Consider the following 19,997-nt stretch of genomic DNA (forward strand, 5'->3'; position numbering starts at 1 on the left):
TCACAAACTGCTGGATGATGGAAAAGTACCCTGGGAAAGCATCACTGTATGTATCCTTTTCCTCACACACTCTGATTGGCAAGTGCTAGAGAGGTCATGCTGGCCCATGGGATATTTGGTTGTTCCTTAGTAGAACTCTTCTTACGCCCCACAGAGTGAATACAAAGCTTTTTGGAAAAAGAATAAGTGTTGGTACAGAACACAAGAAAGCTGTTATTTTAACAGACAGCAAGTCACTGGAAATGAACAGAGTGAGGATATCTTGTTCCTAAATCTGCCTTCTGAAGCGGTTTCTCAAGAAAGTGTGGGCCACATGCAAATATCTCATGTTTTCTAAAGGACTTATTAGTTACATGCATTTATTTCTCATGCATTTATTTCTCATGCATCTTGCTAGTATTCTTTCACAAATACAGTAAAATACAGCAGAGCTGCGGCTTCTTTAATACTTTATGATCAACTGCAGCGAGTTCCAGCTTTCTTGAGCAATGTTCCTGAAAGAACAGCTGTTACAAGAGACAATTATGTACTGCTGCTGTGGTAGATGTCTCTTTGCCCATGTAGCATCTTCATGTCAGCAATGCTTTGCTGCTGACAAGAAGATAATATCCATGCCACAAACCCCCTTGCCACTCCAGTTAGGGAAATATCTACTGTAAGAATACATTCTATAACATAAAAACATATTGTTGATAGTCAGAGATGAAGAGTAACTCTACTTTACTAGACTTATTGTTACCTCCATAATATGGAAGCCACTTGTATTTCTTTCCTTGAAATTCTGTCCCATCAAACTCTGCACACTGCTCTGCCCGGAAATCTCTGGAACTTTCCGGACAGCTCTGTTTGGAGGAGAAAACATTTTCACCAGGCCATCAGGAAAAGGAGGAGAATTAAGTGTGCAGCTAAAAATTTCCCTTCTGTCTCACACATAAAATCTTAGGATAAATTATTGTCTGGGATCAATATTCTTTTGAAGAGATACCATTGATGAACAGCATTCATCAGTAATGCCAGAGAAAGAGAATCTAACAATAGCATATTACTTCTGAACATGAATGGGAAAAGGAGCAACAAGAAAGCAAAAAAAAACCAACAGAGTACAAACACTGTGCTCTACCTGAATATTGCATGAGCGATAGCTTCGAGTTGGTCCAATGCAACTGGAAGCACTTTCTGTCCTGAAACACCAAAAAAATCCCATTAAGCTGTCTGAACACAGGAAAAAAATCATCTCATGGTAGATATCCCCAATAACCTTCACATACAGCATATAGTATTTACACAGTCTCCTGAAGCAGCAAAATAATGAAAAAGCACTTCTTCTTTCTTACTAATGCAAGTTTGTATTTTCTAGTGCTATTTTCTGCTACAGACTGCAATCTGTCATGAATGAAACATGAAGCAAGAACAATTACAGGATAGCTCTTCAGCACTGTTTTCACTAAGTAATGGAAGTAGAACTTTTTGTCCTTTGTCCACTAGCATATAGCTGACATATCCTTACCAGACCCAGACACATATTCCAAAAAAGACAGCAGTGGCTAATTCAGAATAGGTATGCATATAACTTACTGTGCTATTTATATGCACTCTAAGCCCATCCCTAGGGAGAGCTAAAGATGCCCATGAAGAGTGTGCAACAATGGTTCCAGTCAAATGTTTTCAGCTGAGAATTATGGTGAATAACAGCCATGAAGTATATTGATCTGAAAAGTCAACAAAAATCTAACATCTCAGCACTTCTAAAATGGAGAGACAAGTCCCCAGAAATTCTAAGCAGGGAACAAGACATGAGTGTATACCATGACAGGCAGCCTTCAAAGATGATCCTCTTTAAATCAGGGTGAGGTGGTTTCTTTCCCCTCTGATGTTATTGAGGCTGAAGGTTATTATTATTATTATTATTATTTCCTTTTCTTGCTTTTTATACAACAGGATCTCTCAGGTTCATAATTCCCAACAAGTACACTTCTAGTCATTGTCATCACTAAACTAATCAGCTACAAATGAGATGGGACTGCTTTAACAGTGCTCAAGCCTACTCCACTCCTGCACCATTCACTGGAGCAATTTATCTTCCTGGAAATCATAAGCCCAAGAAAATCTTGGCATAGCCACTGGCTCCTGAGAGAGCAACCAAATGGTCTGACCTCTCCTCCAACTCCCCCAGGTCTCCCACACTAGACCTGATTGAATAGGTGCTGCCATACCAGTCACCTCATAGTACAGCCTCAGATCTCAAAGAGAGATCACTGTATTCAAGCAAAGGAGTCAAAGCAAAGACATGTTAAAGACAGTCTTTTTCAAAAGTGCAGTGATGAGATTAAAGCAAAGGATTGTGTCAAAGTGGACTCAGATGACTTTTCCCTACATTTAAAGAAAGAAAAATGAGGTTAGACCTTACCTTTGGAAGTAGCAGCGCCGTTGCCGAACACTGACTCCACCACCACAGCTCCGACTGCACTTGCCCCATTCACCCCAGCTTCCCCAAACACCAGTCTGCCGCCTCATCCTATGGCCCTGTAAATAACACAAAACACAAACATATCAAACAGACAGAAGGAAAACGACAAACAAACATACACAATGAAAATGAAGCAGAATGCCTATTTGTTCTCTTCCAAAATAGACTCTGTTGCTGCCTCACATTCCTACTATGAAACGTGGCAGAGAACAATACATCAGAAAAGCCAAGCCTCTAGTAACTAGAAGTAGTATATTCCTGAGGACATACAGCAGCTCCAACTTCATAATCTCAGTACTTTGGAATAATCATCTGAAAGATAACAACTCCCTCTCAGCAAGGCAGCAGAGGCAAACCATTAATTCAGGAGCTGTGAGTACTGTCACTCCAGACCAGATAAACACAACCTCTTTACTCCAAATCCTTAGCTCCAAGACAGATAGATAGTTAGAAGAAATGAAGGAAGCAGTAAGTAAACCCCTAGAACACAGATCTTAAGGCAGAAAAAAAAAAAAAGAATATCTGTATTTGGACATTTTTCACCTGCACAACATTTTACATGTTAAGGTACGGGCCATCACCAGCAGTAGCTTTAACTCATTCTGTTTTAGAATGTCATACTGAGTACTTATATTAAGAGAAATCAGCATGATAATGTGGATAAGATGTTATAATTGCAATAGAATTACACAAAATACATTGTTGTAGAAGCATACAAAATAAGTTTTCAGGAAGGAGGCCTGCTGCAGCTGACAGAATCTGCATACAGCAGAACACTGTCCCTGTTCACTGCAGGGGTGTTGGACTAGATGGCCTTCAGAGGTCCCTTCTAACTCCACTGATACTGTGATTCTATGATTTAGTGGGAAGAATAGCAACATCCTGAAAATAAAAATAATTGCAGAATGCAATGTTTGCGAAAAAAAACAACAGTGAATGAAGAGTTGCTCAGGGAGTGACACTGTAAAGATAGGAATTGCTGAGCAGCTACACCTGTTGGGCAGTTTACATACATATTACACAGCCGATAAGGTAATATATACCATTTAGGCATTTAGGTATTTGAGTTAATGAGGAGAAGAAAGGCAGAGGAAGACTCAAAAAGGAGTCAGAAATCGTATCTTTGCAACCTCCATTTCCTTTTCCCTCTCATCTTAATAGTCTGCAAATTCATTCAGCAACGTGCAAGGATCCATAGCAGCTCCTGCTTGCGGTTCATTATTCCAGAACACAAGACAGACTACAAGTCGTATGTCTGCTGTGGTAGAAGGATTATGAAGAAAGGTGAATATTCATACATTTTCTATTTACACCTCTTACTTCAAGCGAGAGCTCAGGTGATAATCTAGCGGCAGATCATTCATGCTGTAAAGACATCAGGAGTCTATTTAAATTGCGTGCAGTGAGACCGGCAATCTTCGGTAGGTCCAGGCTGCTCTTGCACAATAAGAAGCAGCTCCTTCTGAGAGCTGTGTATTGCAAGCAGGCATCACTTCATAATGTCATTATCTATCTGCAGTGCAGTTTCATTTCTTGCTAGTTGATGCAGGCTAATGCTAACTTGGCTAATTCAGACTAAGGCTGTAAGGCTATTATTTTGGTGTGTAATTACAATCCGTTATTGAAAACGAAAGGTTAAAAAAAAAAGAGACATAGCCAAATTTCCTTTCACCCACACTGTATATTCCAATATTCCAAATCTACATAACCTCTGGGTCTGGCTCCCAGCTTATCCTCGAGATTCACAGAGCTCCTTTTGTGACTAGATTACTTCACCTCACAGCTTCACTCTCCACATCTCCCTGCTTGTGTTCTGTTACCATCCCTTCCTGTTATCCCTCCTGCATTCTCATGTAAATTACTCCCTGATGATCAGGCAGCTCGTGTCGTTGTAAGAGTTTTCTACCGGAGTGGAGGCACATGCTAGAGATGTAGAATTTCACTATTGCAGGGGTATTACCCCACCCAATTCACACTTCGCACCCACCAGGGTTGCTTTCCAGGACCTACAGAGAAGGCAGGAGCTCCTCACTTCTTGAACGTATTTTTCATTTCAGTTAATCATTTTTACATAAGACATACAAATCTCTTCGAGAAATAGGAACTATCCTATAATTATAAATTATCCAATGAATTCAACTTGGGCAAGATGCACGAGTTAATCCTCCCTTGTCATGTAAACAGTTTTTGTAATTTTCTGCACATACTCCCTGCCTGATTGCAAGTTCTTGAGTTATAGTCTTGTTTTTCTTCCTCTTGGCCACTTTTAAGAAGTAATTCCCTGCTACAGACAGGGCAATACAGTCAGAGATATCTTGCTGTATTTATGCAGTTGCTACGACCATACCCACAACTATCATTGTCCAGAGTCACTCCATTTTCATCCTGCCTCTACTGCTTTAACATGGAGCTCATTTTTCTTGGCCTATGCTATTTGATTTTCTTCATGTAAGTATTTGTGCATTTCTTTCTAACACCTCAGCAAGCAAAATCCTTCAGGACAAGTTTTCTAGTTCAGACTAACTCTGTTTACCTTCACTGCTCACTCAATGACACTACCCAGGTTACAGCCACTTCCACATATTTTCTGTCTGCCAAGTCAATGTCACTCTGACCTCTTGCCAAACCTAGCTACCATTGTTCTGTTCCAAATATTCAGCTCAGTGTTTGCCTTTGGCATTCTCATTTGCCTTTCCGGGAGTAATCCCATCAATAGAGTTTTAGCTTTCAGAAAAGCGTTTTATTTTCCCAAGTGTTTCTTTCAGCACCTAATTCTGCCCCCTGTAATCCCTCCTCCCTTACTCCCAAAAGAATGAAACATGCTACCACTCTAATTCTCTGCAGTCTTATTCCTCTATATCAGCTGACTGATTTAGGAGCAGTATTAGCTCACCCTGGAAACAAGGAATCTTTCAGTCACCATAAGGGTGAAGAAAACATGTAGATAAAAATCCAAAAGAGGAGCATTTGAAAGTCAGATTACTGGAAGGCAATTAGGACAGAAAACCCTTCCCTGACACGCACACCAACATGATAAATATTCCAATATCCCTCCTACAGAAGTAGCATTCTTTATTCCTTCTACAGAGAGCAAAATCTGCAGGGACTCTTTGTTGTAAGCCTTATACATCTGCAGAGTGCAGAAACAATCATTTTCTCAGTATCACTCCGTTTATGTACACCCTAAAAGGAGTGTCAGATAGAAGAATCCTTCCAAAGCTGTACGGTGTTAGAAATCTTTTAATAGGAACCCAACTCCCAATATGTCCCAACTCCCAATATAGTCAATATGTGACTGTATGCATGCGTGCACAAATATAAAGCAACATAATAAATAAGGAAATTATTATTATATTCTGATAACAATATGTTTTAAGATGCTATCAGCTATTTTCTGTCCCCAAAGCCTCTTTATGCTCTGCACTGACTCCAGAATACTTTTATCTATTGTCAGCCAGAATCACTAAATGCCAGGCCCTGCTGGACCCTGGAACTAAAGGCCTAAAAACTTAATCATTGCTATTAATTCAATTGGCTACGTTCCTCCCCTGCTTGAGTTTAGCATGATTCAAGAATGTAGACCCTCTATCTGCAGAAAGTACATATTTTAATGTTTCAGAAAAAGCCAGAGAAAATATACAATTATCTCACTTCTGGAAACTCCAGAAAGGACCAACAGTTAATGCCTAGCTGCTCTGTCACATTCTGTTGCCTGTTAAAGCAGTGGAAATGTTTATCTTCAAGCAACATTGATGAAAACATGACCCTGGAACCACGTGCTCTCAGTGCTCATTGGTAAGCAAGCTGGGCTAGTCCAAAAGTTTAGAAGGTCAATGATTTCATTTTTATGGACAGTGCATTGCTTTCATCAATTCCTTGATAGAGGTGTTAGTGATGTAGTTGGATCACCTGCCAACTGATTTATCAAGTTTATCAGGCCAACTGATTCTGACAAACCAAGCAAATAGAAGAGCTATGTTTCTGAATCACTACAGCTGCAGTCTTTAAAGAGAATTTCAGTATGTATCAGACACACACAGTAAGATAACGCTGGAAAATGGCACTAGATAGTATAATATATATCATACAATACATATTTTTGCATATGAAACATGTACTGGCAAAGAAGCTATGAGTGGTACCTCAAAAAAGCCTGAAAAACGCTGGCAGTACATAGGAACAACTTAAAGAGGGCCCCTGAAACACTTATCAATCAGTTCGATGACATGGATAGGAAACTATGCACAGGCAGAGAGTGCATCCCAGATGTGCACTGTACGGATGCAATGATCTACAAAGTTCACATAATTTAATATGGATTATGAGTCAATATAAGTATTTTCCCCTAGTGCCTTGACATTAATTACTAATAATCTATGAAAGCAAACATACATTTGCTACACAGTCCAAAGAGAGCAGTGAAGATTTGCAATCACAGGTTCAAACAAACTAAATTCCAGTCAAAATCTTCCATTTAGTGTTCCCCTACTCATTGGGCACCTTTAATGGCCTACTCAACCTTAATTGTTCCACGACTCTTTGTGCTGCCTTTCCAAATAGGCAAGCAGCAATAAAATGCCACATTATACAACTCCAACAGTCATGATCAGTTTTGGACAAGACCACTGCTCAATTTTAGCTCAGCAGGTCACATATCTTTGTTTCACTGGGCTGCAATTGGAGGATCTTTCTGGATGCTGAAAAGTTGTTATTTTGACTTCTGAAACTGCATCATGCACTTGATTCCATTCAGACCCAGGAACATGTAAGTGCCAAAACTGAGACTGGTGGGAAATTTACACTGTAAGTTTACATTGGAAATTCTTTACATTGGAAGTACAAGACTCTGTACAATTGTTACCCACTGAATATAGATACAGCTGCCAATGATAACTTGAATAACGCAAAGTTGATTCCCCAGATGTAACTGTCATTTCATACAGCACTTCTGTGGTGTAAAACTACAATTAAAACCAGAGTGTTTCTCTTTAATCTTTCACAGTATTTCTCAAATAGATAACACTCTACTACTCTTGCTTGATAAACACTAACTTTCTGGGGTTTATATTTCTGAAATAAGGCTTATCTTAACACACTTTGAATTCTAGCCTTGCTGTTGGAACATCTATGAAAGAAAGGAAAAACCAAATGTTTTACAAAAGAAAGTTATCTCTGCAGCCATTTATTCCATAATGGTTTCATTGCCAAAGATTGGGCTAATAGAAGTCTTTGTGGAGCTTTACTAGGTTTGAATAATAATTGCTTAGAAAGAGTTAGCTTCTTACAGAAAGATTAATGAGGTAGACTAAAAAATAACCAAACAACAAAACAGAGCTGTCAAGGTGTCAGGAGGGGAGCTGGGGCCCAGTGGCAGGATCTCCCAGCGGCAGCAGAGCAAGGCTAGACTTTACAGCCCAGCTGTCTTTACAGCCAGCCCTGTCTTATGGGATGAAGCACTTCCCTGGGGCTGGGAGCAGGCCCTATTATGGCATTGCTGTGGGGCTGACGGGTCTGAGGGCTCAAATGGAGCAAGGTGGAAGGAAGCTGGTCAGGGCCAGCCTAGCAATGCCATCAAGGCTCTGGAAAACAACACACCTGGTAATGTATGCTAAAACCACATACTCTTCAGGATGTGAGCTATTTCCTTCTCCTTTCTACGTCCAGAAGACCTGTCCTGTACTACAATGATGACCACTTAAAATATTTCCACACAGCTACGCCCTGCAAGATGTGGCATTCAATGTTCACACCTAACTGTCAGGGGCTGAGAACGTTCAGTATATCTCAGACATTTATAATGTAGTTATATGCTATTATTCCAATAGATGCATTTTCAAGATAAATCCATCTGTAACCAGCTATGCTATTAGCCTAAAATGCAAGAAAAAATAGGCGAATGAACATGAACAAAGCATTTTTTGTAATTCCCTCTTAACCATTGATCTTGGCTCAGACACAGCAGGCTTGCAAAGAGCTTTGAAGGTAAAGAATGCCAAGTACCATTTTTATGAATAATGAATAAGCAATCAAAGAATTGCATTTGAACAAACCTAGGAAAAAAAAAGAATGAGAGAGAACAAGATGGTGACAGCAGGAAGTGAAACACAAAATGATACAGAAGAAGAGAGCAGCTTATTAAGAGAAACTGTTTCTCAAAGAGAAGAAAAAGCAAGGTTTTAACAGTTGAAAGGCTTGAGGTTTGAACTCACTGTGTCCATCTTCCATTGCCCTCTACCACCATAACCCTGGCTTGTTAGCATATCCTCTCCAACAAACCCACTAAAATCTATCTGTTCCCCTACAACTTCAGCCCCTCCAGATACTTTAGGTTCTTCTTTGAGTACTTAACGCACTCCCTTACAGTTCCCAAATCATTCCCATATTCCCTATGTTTACCACCCTCGGCACACCTCACTCTTTCTACCCCGTTATGGGCTCTAGCACAATATAGCTGTCTCCTTCCACATCCCCTGCTTTTCTGTCAGCTAGATAGAGCGTAGCACCTGCCTCACCTACCGCATAACCAGGTAGGTGCTGCCTCAGGACTAATTTAATGGCTAGTGGGCAGAGCAGGTAATAGCTACTTTTCAGAAATGGAAAGCCTTCCTGAGGCTCAGGGTGGCCTGGAGCTGACTAGAGTATAAGAGCAAGCTAAAAAGACACAGCCACTGCAGAGAAGTTAAATTAATTACTGAAATTCCTGAGGAAGAAACAAGAGACATTCAGAAAGCTCCACAAAGAAGAGGATTGTGAGAACATTTTACGAACACAGAGTTATTTTGGAAAAGTGGTCAAAACAAACAGAATGAAGTCACTAGAAATTGTTTATCCAAGTGACCTAACAGGAACTCAAGGCTGAAACAAATGATTACATACTGGCAGACAGCTTTTTCAGCTAAAACTGCTTCAGTATGTGATTATTGAGAAGTGGAAAATCTGACACCAATTTACAAATGGGTCCCAAGAGAACCCACAGAATTACACAGTCACATACTATAAAACTGGCATCTACTAAATAAATTAATAGAAACTGTAACAGAGAACAGAATTAGCAGATACCTGCATAAATATATTTGGGGAGGAGTCAACTAGGCTTTTTTAAAGACAAGCCCTTCTAAGGCCGTTGCAGTTCTTCAAGATATTTGTAAATATACAAAAAGGTTATCTGTCTGATATATTCAGATTTCCAAAAACCTTTGTACAAAATCCTTCACCTAAAGTTTTGAAGGAAGCTAAGTAGCCAGAAGGAAAATCCTTACATAGATAATAAACAGGTGACCAGAAGTCAAAAACAAATGTAGAAGTGAAATCTCCATTCACTGCAAAAATTGACATAAGCAGCACAATCCTGTAAGGAACCTGAACTGCTCAACACATTCACAAATTACACCATAAACATGGAAAAAACAAAGATGAATGATAAGCATAATAAAAGACAGAGAACTAGAGACAGACTGCAAAGAACTACAGAAAACCACTACAGGATGACTGACGGGTTACTAAAACAAAAATTGGGATTTCATGTACATAAATTAAGCGATGCAAAGGAAAAAAGATAAATCCTATCCTAACAAATACAGTGATGACATATGATTTAATCACTAAAGAGCAGAATCTTGGTTTTGACAGAAATGTTGTGCCATTAGAGGTTTAGATTGCTTCAAGGAGGCAATGAACAAGTTTGGGAAAGAGAAACAGAGATGACTCCAGTCTGAAGGGTTCATAAACCACATGTGACTGGACATGGAAGCATACTGAGAAATATTATGCATATTTACCACTCTTGTAATAGATTTTTCTAGACATCTGCTTATGATGTAGCTGGAATCAGAATATATGGCAAAACAAACCTTTGGTTCTACACAGTATGCTATGGAGAGTCACCATAGCAGAATGTCTCAGTGCTGTTGGATCTTCTTTTTATAGCTTGGACAGATCCAGCACATTACGGAAGCTGAAATAAAGCGGTGGCCAAAGCAAAACCTTTTTCCTTCATTCAGCATGCCTTCAAGAGGACCTACTGACTGCATACAGGGAACAGTCTAATGCTAAAGAGAAATGCCAGTATTTGTATTTGTATATAGGGTGTTTCAGACATTTCCCTTCCAAAACATCACCAGGCTGCAAATAGGCAGGTGAGCAGATGAACTGATTAATGCATATTCCACTTGTGGTTCTTTCGCCATAAAGCATAATCTTCTTCAAGATCTGAGATAGAAAGATCTTATTTAAGCTTATTTCCAACTCAAGATAAGAAGTCTATGACAGCTAAAAAACTCTGCTTGGTTTCTGGCATCTTGTCCCTTATCTTCAAAGGAGGCCTACAAAGCACTTGCAAATTCTGAATATAGGAATAGAATTTCATAATTGCTTGAGAGATTAAAAGTTATGGACTCATTAATTTTAGTGGCATATAATTCCTCACAACTCCCACCAAACACTTAACTCCAGGTGATAATTACTTCTTCCCATCCCCCCTCTTCTGTTCCTTTACATCTAATAAACATAACACTTCTTCCTTTGCTAAGACTTCCCATCTACTACTCAGCAGGTCACCCTTTACTTCAGATTGTCCAACTCATTAATACAGCTGAAGACAAATTCAGAAGCACTGCTCTCAAACTTCATTTACTTCAGAAAGGTCCCACTTTTCCCTCAGAAAAGAAGAGGAACCTGAGTTCCTAACAACTGTGCTCTATTTCTGACAATACTGAATTGCTTTAGTATAATTGTTACATCCCCCCTTAAAACCTAAACCATACAACTTCTCTCTTTCGTGTAGCCTTTCTGGTTTAAATCAGCTAACCAAAGATTCATTCGTCTTACTTCCACTGTCAGTTCTCTAAAGCTTTGAAGCAGGATATAGCAATTACTGCTTTGCAAATAACAATCCTCAAGCCAAAGGCACTGCCAGAATTTTCTCGTTTAATTGCCACATTACACTTTTCTAAAAGTACCACAGTAGGCCTGATGAGTTCAACCCATTAGTTCTTTTGGATAAACTTCCTACAAATATCTTTAATTTCTTGCAAAGGTATTCAGAAGAGTTTTTACTTACTAAAAATGCAGAAGGCAGCATCTCTGCTAGCAGGAACAGAAGGAGCAAGTTCTTCATCTGTGTCTGTGGGAACACAATGAGTATTGATCAGAATTGCTTGCTTCTTTGCTGCTTGTATGGTGACAAAGCTCAAATATCATACAGAAAAAAAAGTTATGTGGAACTAAAATCAAGATTAGAGAAGAAAAGCAGTTTTATCACTATGCTCCCTCGATAGATGAAGGCAACTGCAAAGACTGAAAATACCTTGCACAGAAAGCCAGAATGTAATTACTGAGCACAAGTATTTCCCTGAACTTTCCTCTGGTATTATGAGAACTCCATCCCCAGGCACAATGGAAGACGCATGCCGATGCTTGCCTGCCCTCCCTCCCTTTTACATATACACATGATAAAACACTAAGATTGTAACGACTTCAACCAACCCAAGGTAAGAAATTCTGCAGTTAACATTTCTGCGTCCTGTAGTCATCCTGTGTGGCTTGGTGAAGCTTCACATCTCTTGTGTGATCTTGCATGTTTAAAATCCTACAGTTTGTCATAAACAGCTATAACTTGGTTTAATCAACTGTAGTTGCAGCCCCTTTGCAGAGCTAGAAAGGAGACTAGGGCCACAGAAACTATGAAGGCAGCATACAACTGTTTCAAATTAAAAAAAAAGGAAAAATAAATAAAAAGATCAAGGTATTACGCTAATTTGGAACCTCAGCATTATACTGAGGCCTCTTGCTACTTTATCCTTCCTCCTTTGAGTTGCAGAAACCAAACCCACACCAACCACCATCCAGCACAGTTTACAGCTGTGAAAAATGGTACTTTGGTCACTAGATAGTTCTTACTCCTTATGGCCCCCTTCTCATGACTTGTTGACTCAGCCCAGAAAGAAGAGATACACTAGACACTCTAAAATCATAACATCGTACCAAAAACAAAATGAAACATGCTTGATAGAGCATTTGGGTCTTTCAAGTAACTTTATGATGGGCAACTATTTTTCTTGTAGTGCTATGCCTCACTGAATCCACTCTGCTCATTACAGCTCCATAAGTCCATGCATAACATGGATTTTTACGTTCCCAACATTCAGAGCGGTGAGTGGTGATGAAAAACTTGTTCTCTACTATTTTTCCTTTGGAGTACTGAAATTAAGCGCTGAAAACCCAGCTGGACCAAATTCTTTGTGCAAAATAGCAGGGAAATGCAAAAGAAACATAATGAGAAAATAAGCTTCTGCCACTATATTCTGAGTGCCAATCATACGATTCCTAAGCAAATGAAGCTTTTGGAGCTTTATATATGAATAGACTTTCATTCACTTTGGATTAGCCTTCTTAAGAAACTGAGAAAAGACTATGTAGCCTCTACTTCACATATGTGCTATTAATTCTCTTTCAATTAAAATCAAAGGAAAAAACCATCTAGAGCTGCCCACCATAACAGGTTAAATACTCCCAGTGCAGATAAGGCCAACAGCTAGATCTGTATCATAGCCCTATCCAACAGTGACATTTTCAGATATGTAGAACAGCCGTGAGAGACTTAGATATCATAGAATCATAAAATGGTTTTGGGTGGAAAGGACCTTAAAGATCACCTAGTTCCAATCCCCTGCTTTGGGCAGGGTTGCCAGCTACTAGATCAGGTTGCCCAGGGCCCCATCCAGCTCAGTCTTAAAAATTTGCTAGGGATGGGGTAAAATAACACTTTTGCTACAAGTTATGCACAGAAAATAGGAAAAGTCTTATGAAGCAGCTTATAACGTCCTTACACCACTGGCAAAGGGCACTGTAACAACAGCATTTTTTTTAAATGGTATTGATGTCAGAGATAGATATTTGAGACTCCTCAGCTTCTTTTCTTACTGTCCAGAGAAAAATCTCCTCCCCAGCATTTCTCTTTCATAATTTCCATTACAGGCACTTCTCAGGTTCACATGGACAGCTGTGGGAATCACATCCATTGCTACAGCAGCCTAGCACTGCTGCTAATGTACTGCCCACTCCTGAATCTGAACCTAGAGGTAGATAAGAAGCTGAGCCAAAACCACGATGTTCCTGGAAAGGAAGCTAGAGAAGCAGCTCAGCACAGCCGGCAGCGCTACCAATCCCCTAGTAGTTAGAGCATCTTGGAGGGTTTTAGTCAGACAGGGTAAAAACATTCTATGAGGAGACAACCAGAAACAGCATCAAACATATGGGACAATCCCTAGCAAAAAGCAACAGGTTATAGCTCTCATGCTCACTTGCGCCTTTGTGCAATTGCATGAGCATGGAAATTGCTTTCAGATGTCTAACATCTGGCCCAAATTTAGCATTAAAATGTTTAGGACATGCAGCCCTATTAAACTAGTCAACAGATTCCAGGAAAAATGGTCAGAAGGAGGAGTAGGGACTTTTTTAGCCCATTAAATGCACCACTGCAAGACAAATCTTGTGGCCGATTCTCTGAGCTTCAACAAACTTGTTATTTTGAAAGCTTCCTAAGGTGTTGTATTCACCACTGATCCTTTCAGCCTTAATTCCAACTGGAAATTACACAGATGGGACCCGTGAATCTGTCTGAAACCTTCAAGAAAAAATGGTCAAGTTATGCAGTTATGCTTCTGGATTTAATGGCTCTTTCAGTCCTTACAGGACCTGGGATATGGCAACATATGTTATTCTGTTTGTTTTGCCATTCTTCTCACCGAAGCCTGAGTGTGCGGGGGAAGGAAAGAAAAGGACAGTGTTTCACAGTGCTTTCACTTGTGACAACAGCAGCTGCTGCGCTCTGTGCCTCCTGCCCTCCTTTAATTCTTTTCAACTCTCCCCACCTACATTTTCCCACTGTTAAAACAGCATCTCCACCCCCCTTTCATTCAGAAATAGTAGCAGGGCCTGAGGGGAAATCGTGACTATACACCCTAGATACGGAACATCTGCTGGAAAACTAACAAGTAAGAATTCCTACCACAGTGCTAAAATCTGAAGTTACATCAGTAAGAAGGAGTACGAGAATCAACTCACAATAAGCGAGAGGCTACCAGGATCTACAACCAGAAGTAGAGACAGGCCCAACTGAAATCTCTGTTCAATACAGCAGAAGAAATTCAAGTTTTCTAGCCAACTGCATCTGCTACTAACTGCTCAGGTTATATGAGTAAAAGGCATAGCTGAACTATGAAGCTCTTTTCTCCAACAGGGGCCAACCCAAACCTGATTAACACTAGAGAAGTTTAATCTTGGAATTAAATTTAGCAACTAAGGACATTTACTTCTGTTCCAAAACAATAAGGATCAAATAGTATTTTGTGGAAACTTGAGAAACTTCTTTTTGACAATACCCACAAAGCATATTCTGGTCCCCTTTCTGAACTGCATTCATTGTCCTGACTTCTGTCTGGCACTGCGGACAGGAGGTGCAGAGTGTCACAGAGGTGATGGCTATCATTTCTAAGCCAGGACATAACTCATCTTTCAACACTTATGCTCCCAAGGAAACATGAACTACATTGCCTGTGTATATACAGAAAAATTACTTTCAAACTGCCAATTGATTTCAAGGTTTCAAAAGTAGAAAAGCTAACTTTCTTTGAAAGGAAAAAGTATACAGGGCAGAGATGAAGAGATAGTATATTTTAAACTCATGTAACTCATCTGTAACTTTGGATAAGCATCCTTATTTCAGGGCTTAACACTGAATCTACTCAAATAAGCTTTTGCTTTAACAAATAAAATGTCTAGAAAAGACAGACAGACAGTCTTGGAGATTTCTTTATAGCAAAGCCAACAGTAAACTGGTTTTAAAATATTTTATTTAGTTACAAGGGCCACGAAGGCTTAACAAGATCAGTGAATCATGCCTTAGAACCAGGAATACGCTTTGACACAAACTGAAGAGAATCAAGGATAACTGTAATGACTTCTGTGTTTTCTTTATGTGTATAAATCCTCCTAGTGCACAAAAAAATGCTCATGATCACCTACATAAACTTGACCTCTTTTCCAAATCACTTCTCAATATCCATGCTCCTCGGGAAACAAGAACTACATTGCAGAGATACATACTTGTGTGCATAAAAGTAACTTTGAAACTAATTTCAAGGTTTCAAAAACATTAAGTTAACTTCTGTGGGAGAGAAAATGACTTCTTTTCAACAGGAGGGAATCTAAATTTGAAAGAGATGTCATGAGTAACTCAGCCTTGTTTAAACAATAGCTTAAACTGTTCAGATGCCACAGAATCAAGTCAAGAAATCAGAAGAAAATGAGTACTGTTAGTTGCAGTGCTTCTAGTGGTACGTGGCTCTCTCTGTTTAGCAAATAAGACAGTCCAATCTTCTTTTGCCTGCAAATCATGTTTCTAAATCATGCCTTGGGCAAAGGCATATACCACATTTGCTGGTCAGAGACTGTTCTGAAAGGCAGGAGATAAATGTCTCCTTCAGGGTGGGCTCCTCTCTGTTGCCAGACAAGATACAGCCAGGCTGGGCTTGCAGTTAATTTCCAAAGCTACCTAGCAGTACTAGCCTAACCAGCCACTTACAGCTAATTTCTCGTCCCAGTCATTGATTTGGATTTTCAGTGTGGATCTATTGTTTTCATCTGCCTTTCCACAGCTTGAGCCACAGGTTAGCAACTGCAGTAACTATTTGCTCACTGCAATACTGATCAGAATTGCTCATTGTAAAGTTTAGCACATCTGACATTAAAGCAGAAGTTGTCAGTGTGATTTTACTGCTTGCACACTTTCAGCATTTCCTCCCCACTTGTACCACTACCATTCCCCACTCCCACATCTTCATACATCACATCTTCCTCAATTATTAAATAAATATAAATAAAATATCAAGCCTAATAAAGGAGGTGGGGAATCAGAAAGACTATTACATTGTCCAGTTTTCCAGTGGCATCAGTTTTCTTAGCCATTCATTGAAGTCTCTAAGTTTTTAAGCCATTGCATTTTTCTGAAGACACCACGAATTTTTGCTTTGATTTCTCATGTTTCATCTTTCTTTGTTTTGTTACCATATCTTTCAGGTTTTTGGTGAGTTAAAAATGGAAAATACAGATGTGGTAAGAAGGGCAGGGTGAAAGACAGGAGGTAATGGAACATGGATCAATTACAGGGGAAAAAACTCCTTTTACTTATGCTGAGTGCAGCACTGGGAAAGCATGAGGATCACATCACAAAGCCCAGAGGAACCAATAAACATGTTCCTTTGGACAGAGAACATCACATCCAAGATACATCTTAACATCATGCCTACCTGTTCTCTTCCCTGCCTACCGCAAATGATTTTTACTTTTTTTATTTTTCAAAAAGAAAATCAGGGCCAGATGCCCTTTGGGTTGGGTGGATTGGACTATTCATGTGCATATGCTTGTTAAAGTGAGAGGATGCTAAATTTCCTTTGTCTTGACCACACAACAAGCCACATTTATAAAGAGCTGTTTGTATACAAAGCAGTGGATAAACGTTTATTAAATGTGTATTTAAATATGAGACTAGTTGAAAGCACTTAGTGAAATAAGAAGGGAGGGAGGGAGAAGAAGGTAAACAAAAAAAACACAAATAGAGTAAAAGTTTTACAGAGGTATTTTTATCACTGATACAGATTTATTAATTCATTCTACATACATGCTAGGAGTAAAGAAACCTCATCAAAAAGCAATCCTGAAAAGATGCACTTTCAGCAATAATATGCACTTTAATTTTTCAGCTGAATAACTCTAAAAATGTACCTTTGTTAAGTTAAAAAGTTAAGAAAAACGTGCTAATGAGCACAGCAAGAGAGCACCAGCTGAATAATAGCAACATATGAGCTTCTTCCAGAATGCTATATCAACAGCCTTTCAACTCAGCCTTCCGCCTGATTCATAGCACACACAAAACCTGAACTGGAGCATTGCTTAACATTGCTGACTCTGAAGTCCTTTGTAAAAACACTGCCAACATATAGCAACATCAAATTCAGCACCATCTGCGTAAGCTATAGCAGCCCATCTCATACAGTTCTATACTCAATACAGCAATCACACAAAACATAAGCTGAAAAACCACTGGGTGGAAGAGCAAGACTAGAATGTGTAACACACAGGAAGCCTAGGAAGACATCACACCATACCCTACTGGGGAAGAGGTTGATTTGCTTCCTTCCCAATCTCCACACTGCAGGAGATTATATAGTGCTTCATGAGGACAGCCATCTTTCTACCTATTAATATCAGATGAGATTCAATTTTCTGCATCCAGCCTTCCACTATTGGGTTTGCAGCTAGAAATTCATTATGAGAAGATAGGTTTCTGCCTTCTACTTGGTAGTCTCACTGTCCTTAGTTGTTAATTAAGTATGTGAGCACATAGGGATAAAGACAAGAGCATGCAGACTATTTTAGACAATAAATATTACAACAAGCAGTCACACACTTCTAATGGAAAATGCACAACAAGGATATAATATCCCAAACATCAACAATCGTAGAGGAATGGCTAACAACCTTTTAGGTCAACTGATGCCCTCAGTAGCACAGACTTCACTTAAATGAATTATTTAGCCTGATTTGAAATATTACCTGACACTGAAGAATCCTTTAGTAAGATAAGGGATTCTGGAGAACAACTTCCAATTTTATTTAACTTCATTTCATCCTAAACATAAATGTAGTAATTCTGATCTGTGTAAAAGGTTTAAAAAAAGTGAGTGCTATCTTAAAAGGAAACTTTAAAAAAAATACAAATTATTTTGTGTCTTTGCAGGATCTACATCTCCTCTCTGAAAGGATATTAACACTACATTCAACAGTGTACTTGCTAAACACTCATGTCACATCTAAATTGTTTGATGACAAACAACAATGTTGATAGAAAACCAAAAATATTTACCCTGACTCTCACACAGGTTTCAACTGCTGCTACTTTCACATCTAAAATAATTACTTAAAAAAAAATAATTAAGTTTTACCTACATATAGGTGCAAATAGGCCAAGCACAACCAACTAGTGTGGGTACATCTATTCCCTAAGCAGCTACCCTTGCAGACTATGATGCTGACATACCTCTGGTGACATGAAGCAGGAAATTCTTCAGAGAAATTAGTGGGCTTATTTCCATTGCTATGTAACACAAAGCTGATCAACAGAAGTAGAAACAAAAGATAGGGAAAAATAAGAATTAAAAAAATAAAAATCAAACACCACAACTTCAGCTAACTTAGGAGGCAGAACCTCAGCTAGTGGAAATAGGGCCAGAGTCTCTAAGGACACCAGCCAAGCATCTTTCATCTGTCACCAAAAATTAACTTTGTAAAAAAGATCTTAGGAGAATGTGATCGCATGGCAGCGCCTGGAGAGATCTAAAAAGAAGCACGTTCTCAGCTGTGTGATCACAGCAAACTTACAACAGTGGGATTTAAATATAGATTGGCTCCTTGCTCTAAGACAGTTTTCTCCCACAGATGCCAAAAGCAAAACCTTTAGTTACTTCTTTAAGAGTTAAGCAGAGAAATAAACAATCTTTTGACAGTACTTATTTCCATACATCGTATCTGTATGTCAGGAAAACTTGAGCTTGTTAGTGTGTAGGGAAGCATGAACATGTATGGAGACTATGCATATGACTACTTAACCAATCAAATCTTTAATGTTAAGGTCTCTCCTCACACATCTAGTAACTTCTGTTAGTCATCATCCAGGAAAAGATACTGGAGCACAACAAATCCTATTTCAAAGCCAATAGTAAGGTTAAAAAATAAGACAGTGAAACTGCATTCAGCAGAGTATAATTTCCAGTGAGATAAGCTCTTCTGACAAGTCCATCATACCATGGGCATAACTGCAAACGACTGTGCTGGATCAGAGCAACCATCTGTCAGTCATCCAAATGTCTAGTCTTTGCAGCTATGGTGGGTACTGTAAGGAGTTTATCATCAGTTTTAATGCTTCTCAGAGATCTAAACGGAAACCAGCATATTTTTTCAGTACTTCACTCAGCATTAGTACACCAGAAGAACAATTCCTCCTTGTATCAGCTAAGGACGAGGCTCTAATATCAATTGTGAGAACACCTGTAATTATATCCAATGTGTTCTACATGTTGTTCTTACACAAAAATAGCATATTTCATCCTCTTACCAAAAAAAAAAAAAAAAAAAGCTTTTTTTTTTTCCTGTGTACTGGTGAGTCATAAAGTGCATACATGATATCATAAAATGGTTAACATTTTATTAGCATTTAACAATGCTCTGAACAATAAGAAAGCCTTTTGGCAGCCTAAACCCTACCTGTTTCAGGGCACAGAACATTAGTTTGTCTTACATATATATCACAGTCAGAAGGACATCTGAATCAAGACTGGACATGTATATATATGTATACATATATATATATGTGTATATATATATATTTGCAATTTCTCTACTGTCTAAAAAAAAAAAAAAAAAAAAAGTTTTTTCAAAAAAAGATTTGCTCACATGTAAGCTTGCAACCATTTTT

At 39.0% G+C, this 19,997-nt stretch overlaps 1 protein-coding gene across 6 annotated transcripts in view; it reads right to left on the reverse strand.

The window, feature by feature from the left end:
- Nucleotides 1-19,997, reverse strand: part of PAPLN (papilin, proteoglycan like sulfated glycoprotein) — a 47,937-nt gene that overhangs the window by 24,581 nt on the left and 3,359 nt on the right. For 5 of the 6 annotated variants that reach the window (XM_042893685.1, XM_042893560.1, XM_042893354.1 and 2 more), the window contains exons 2-5: nucleotides 11,526-11,588; nucleotides 2,408-2,523; nucleotides 1,121-1,181; nucleotides 740-842 (exon numbers count right to left, since the gene is read on the reverse strand). In XM_042893685.1, the coding sequence (XP_042749619.1) occupies nucleotides 740-842; nucleotides 1,121-1,181; nucleotides 2,408-2,523; nucleotides 11,526-11,582 (337 nt within the window). In that variant the 5' untranslated portion in view covers nucleotides 11,583-11,588. Of the gene's footprint in view, nucleotides 1-739; nucleotides 843-1,120; nucleotides 1,182-2,407; nucleotides 2,524-11,525; nucleotides 11,589-19,327; nucleotides 19,352-19,997 lie in introns of those variants that run through there. The other variant, XM_042893420.1, reaches the window with a different exon arrangement.

This window comes from Lagopus leucura, unplaced genomic scaffold, assembly GCF_019238085.1.
Source record: "Lagopus leucura isolate 7727_CA_CO unplaced genomic scaffold, USGS_WTPT01 Super-Scaffold_1, whole genome shotgun sequence".
In the NCBI taxonomy this organism is placed as follows: Eukaryota; Metazoa; Chordata; class Aves; order Galliformes; family Phasianidae; genus Lagopus; species Lagopus leucura.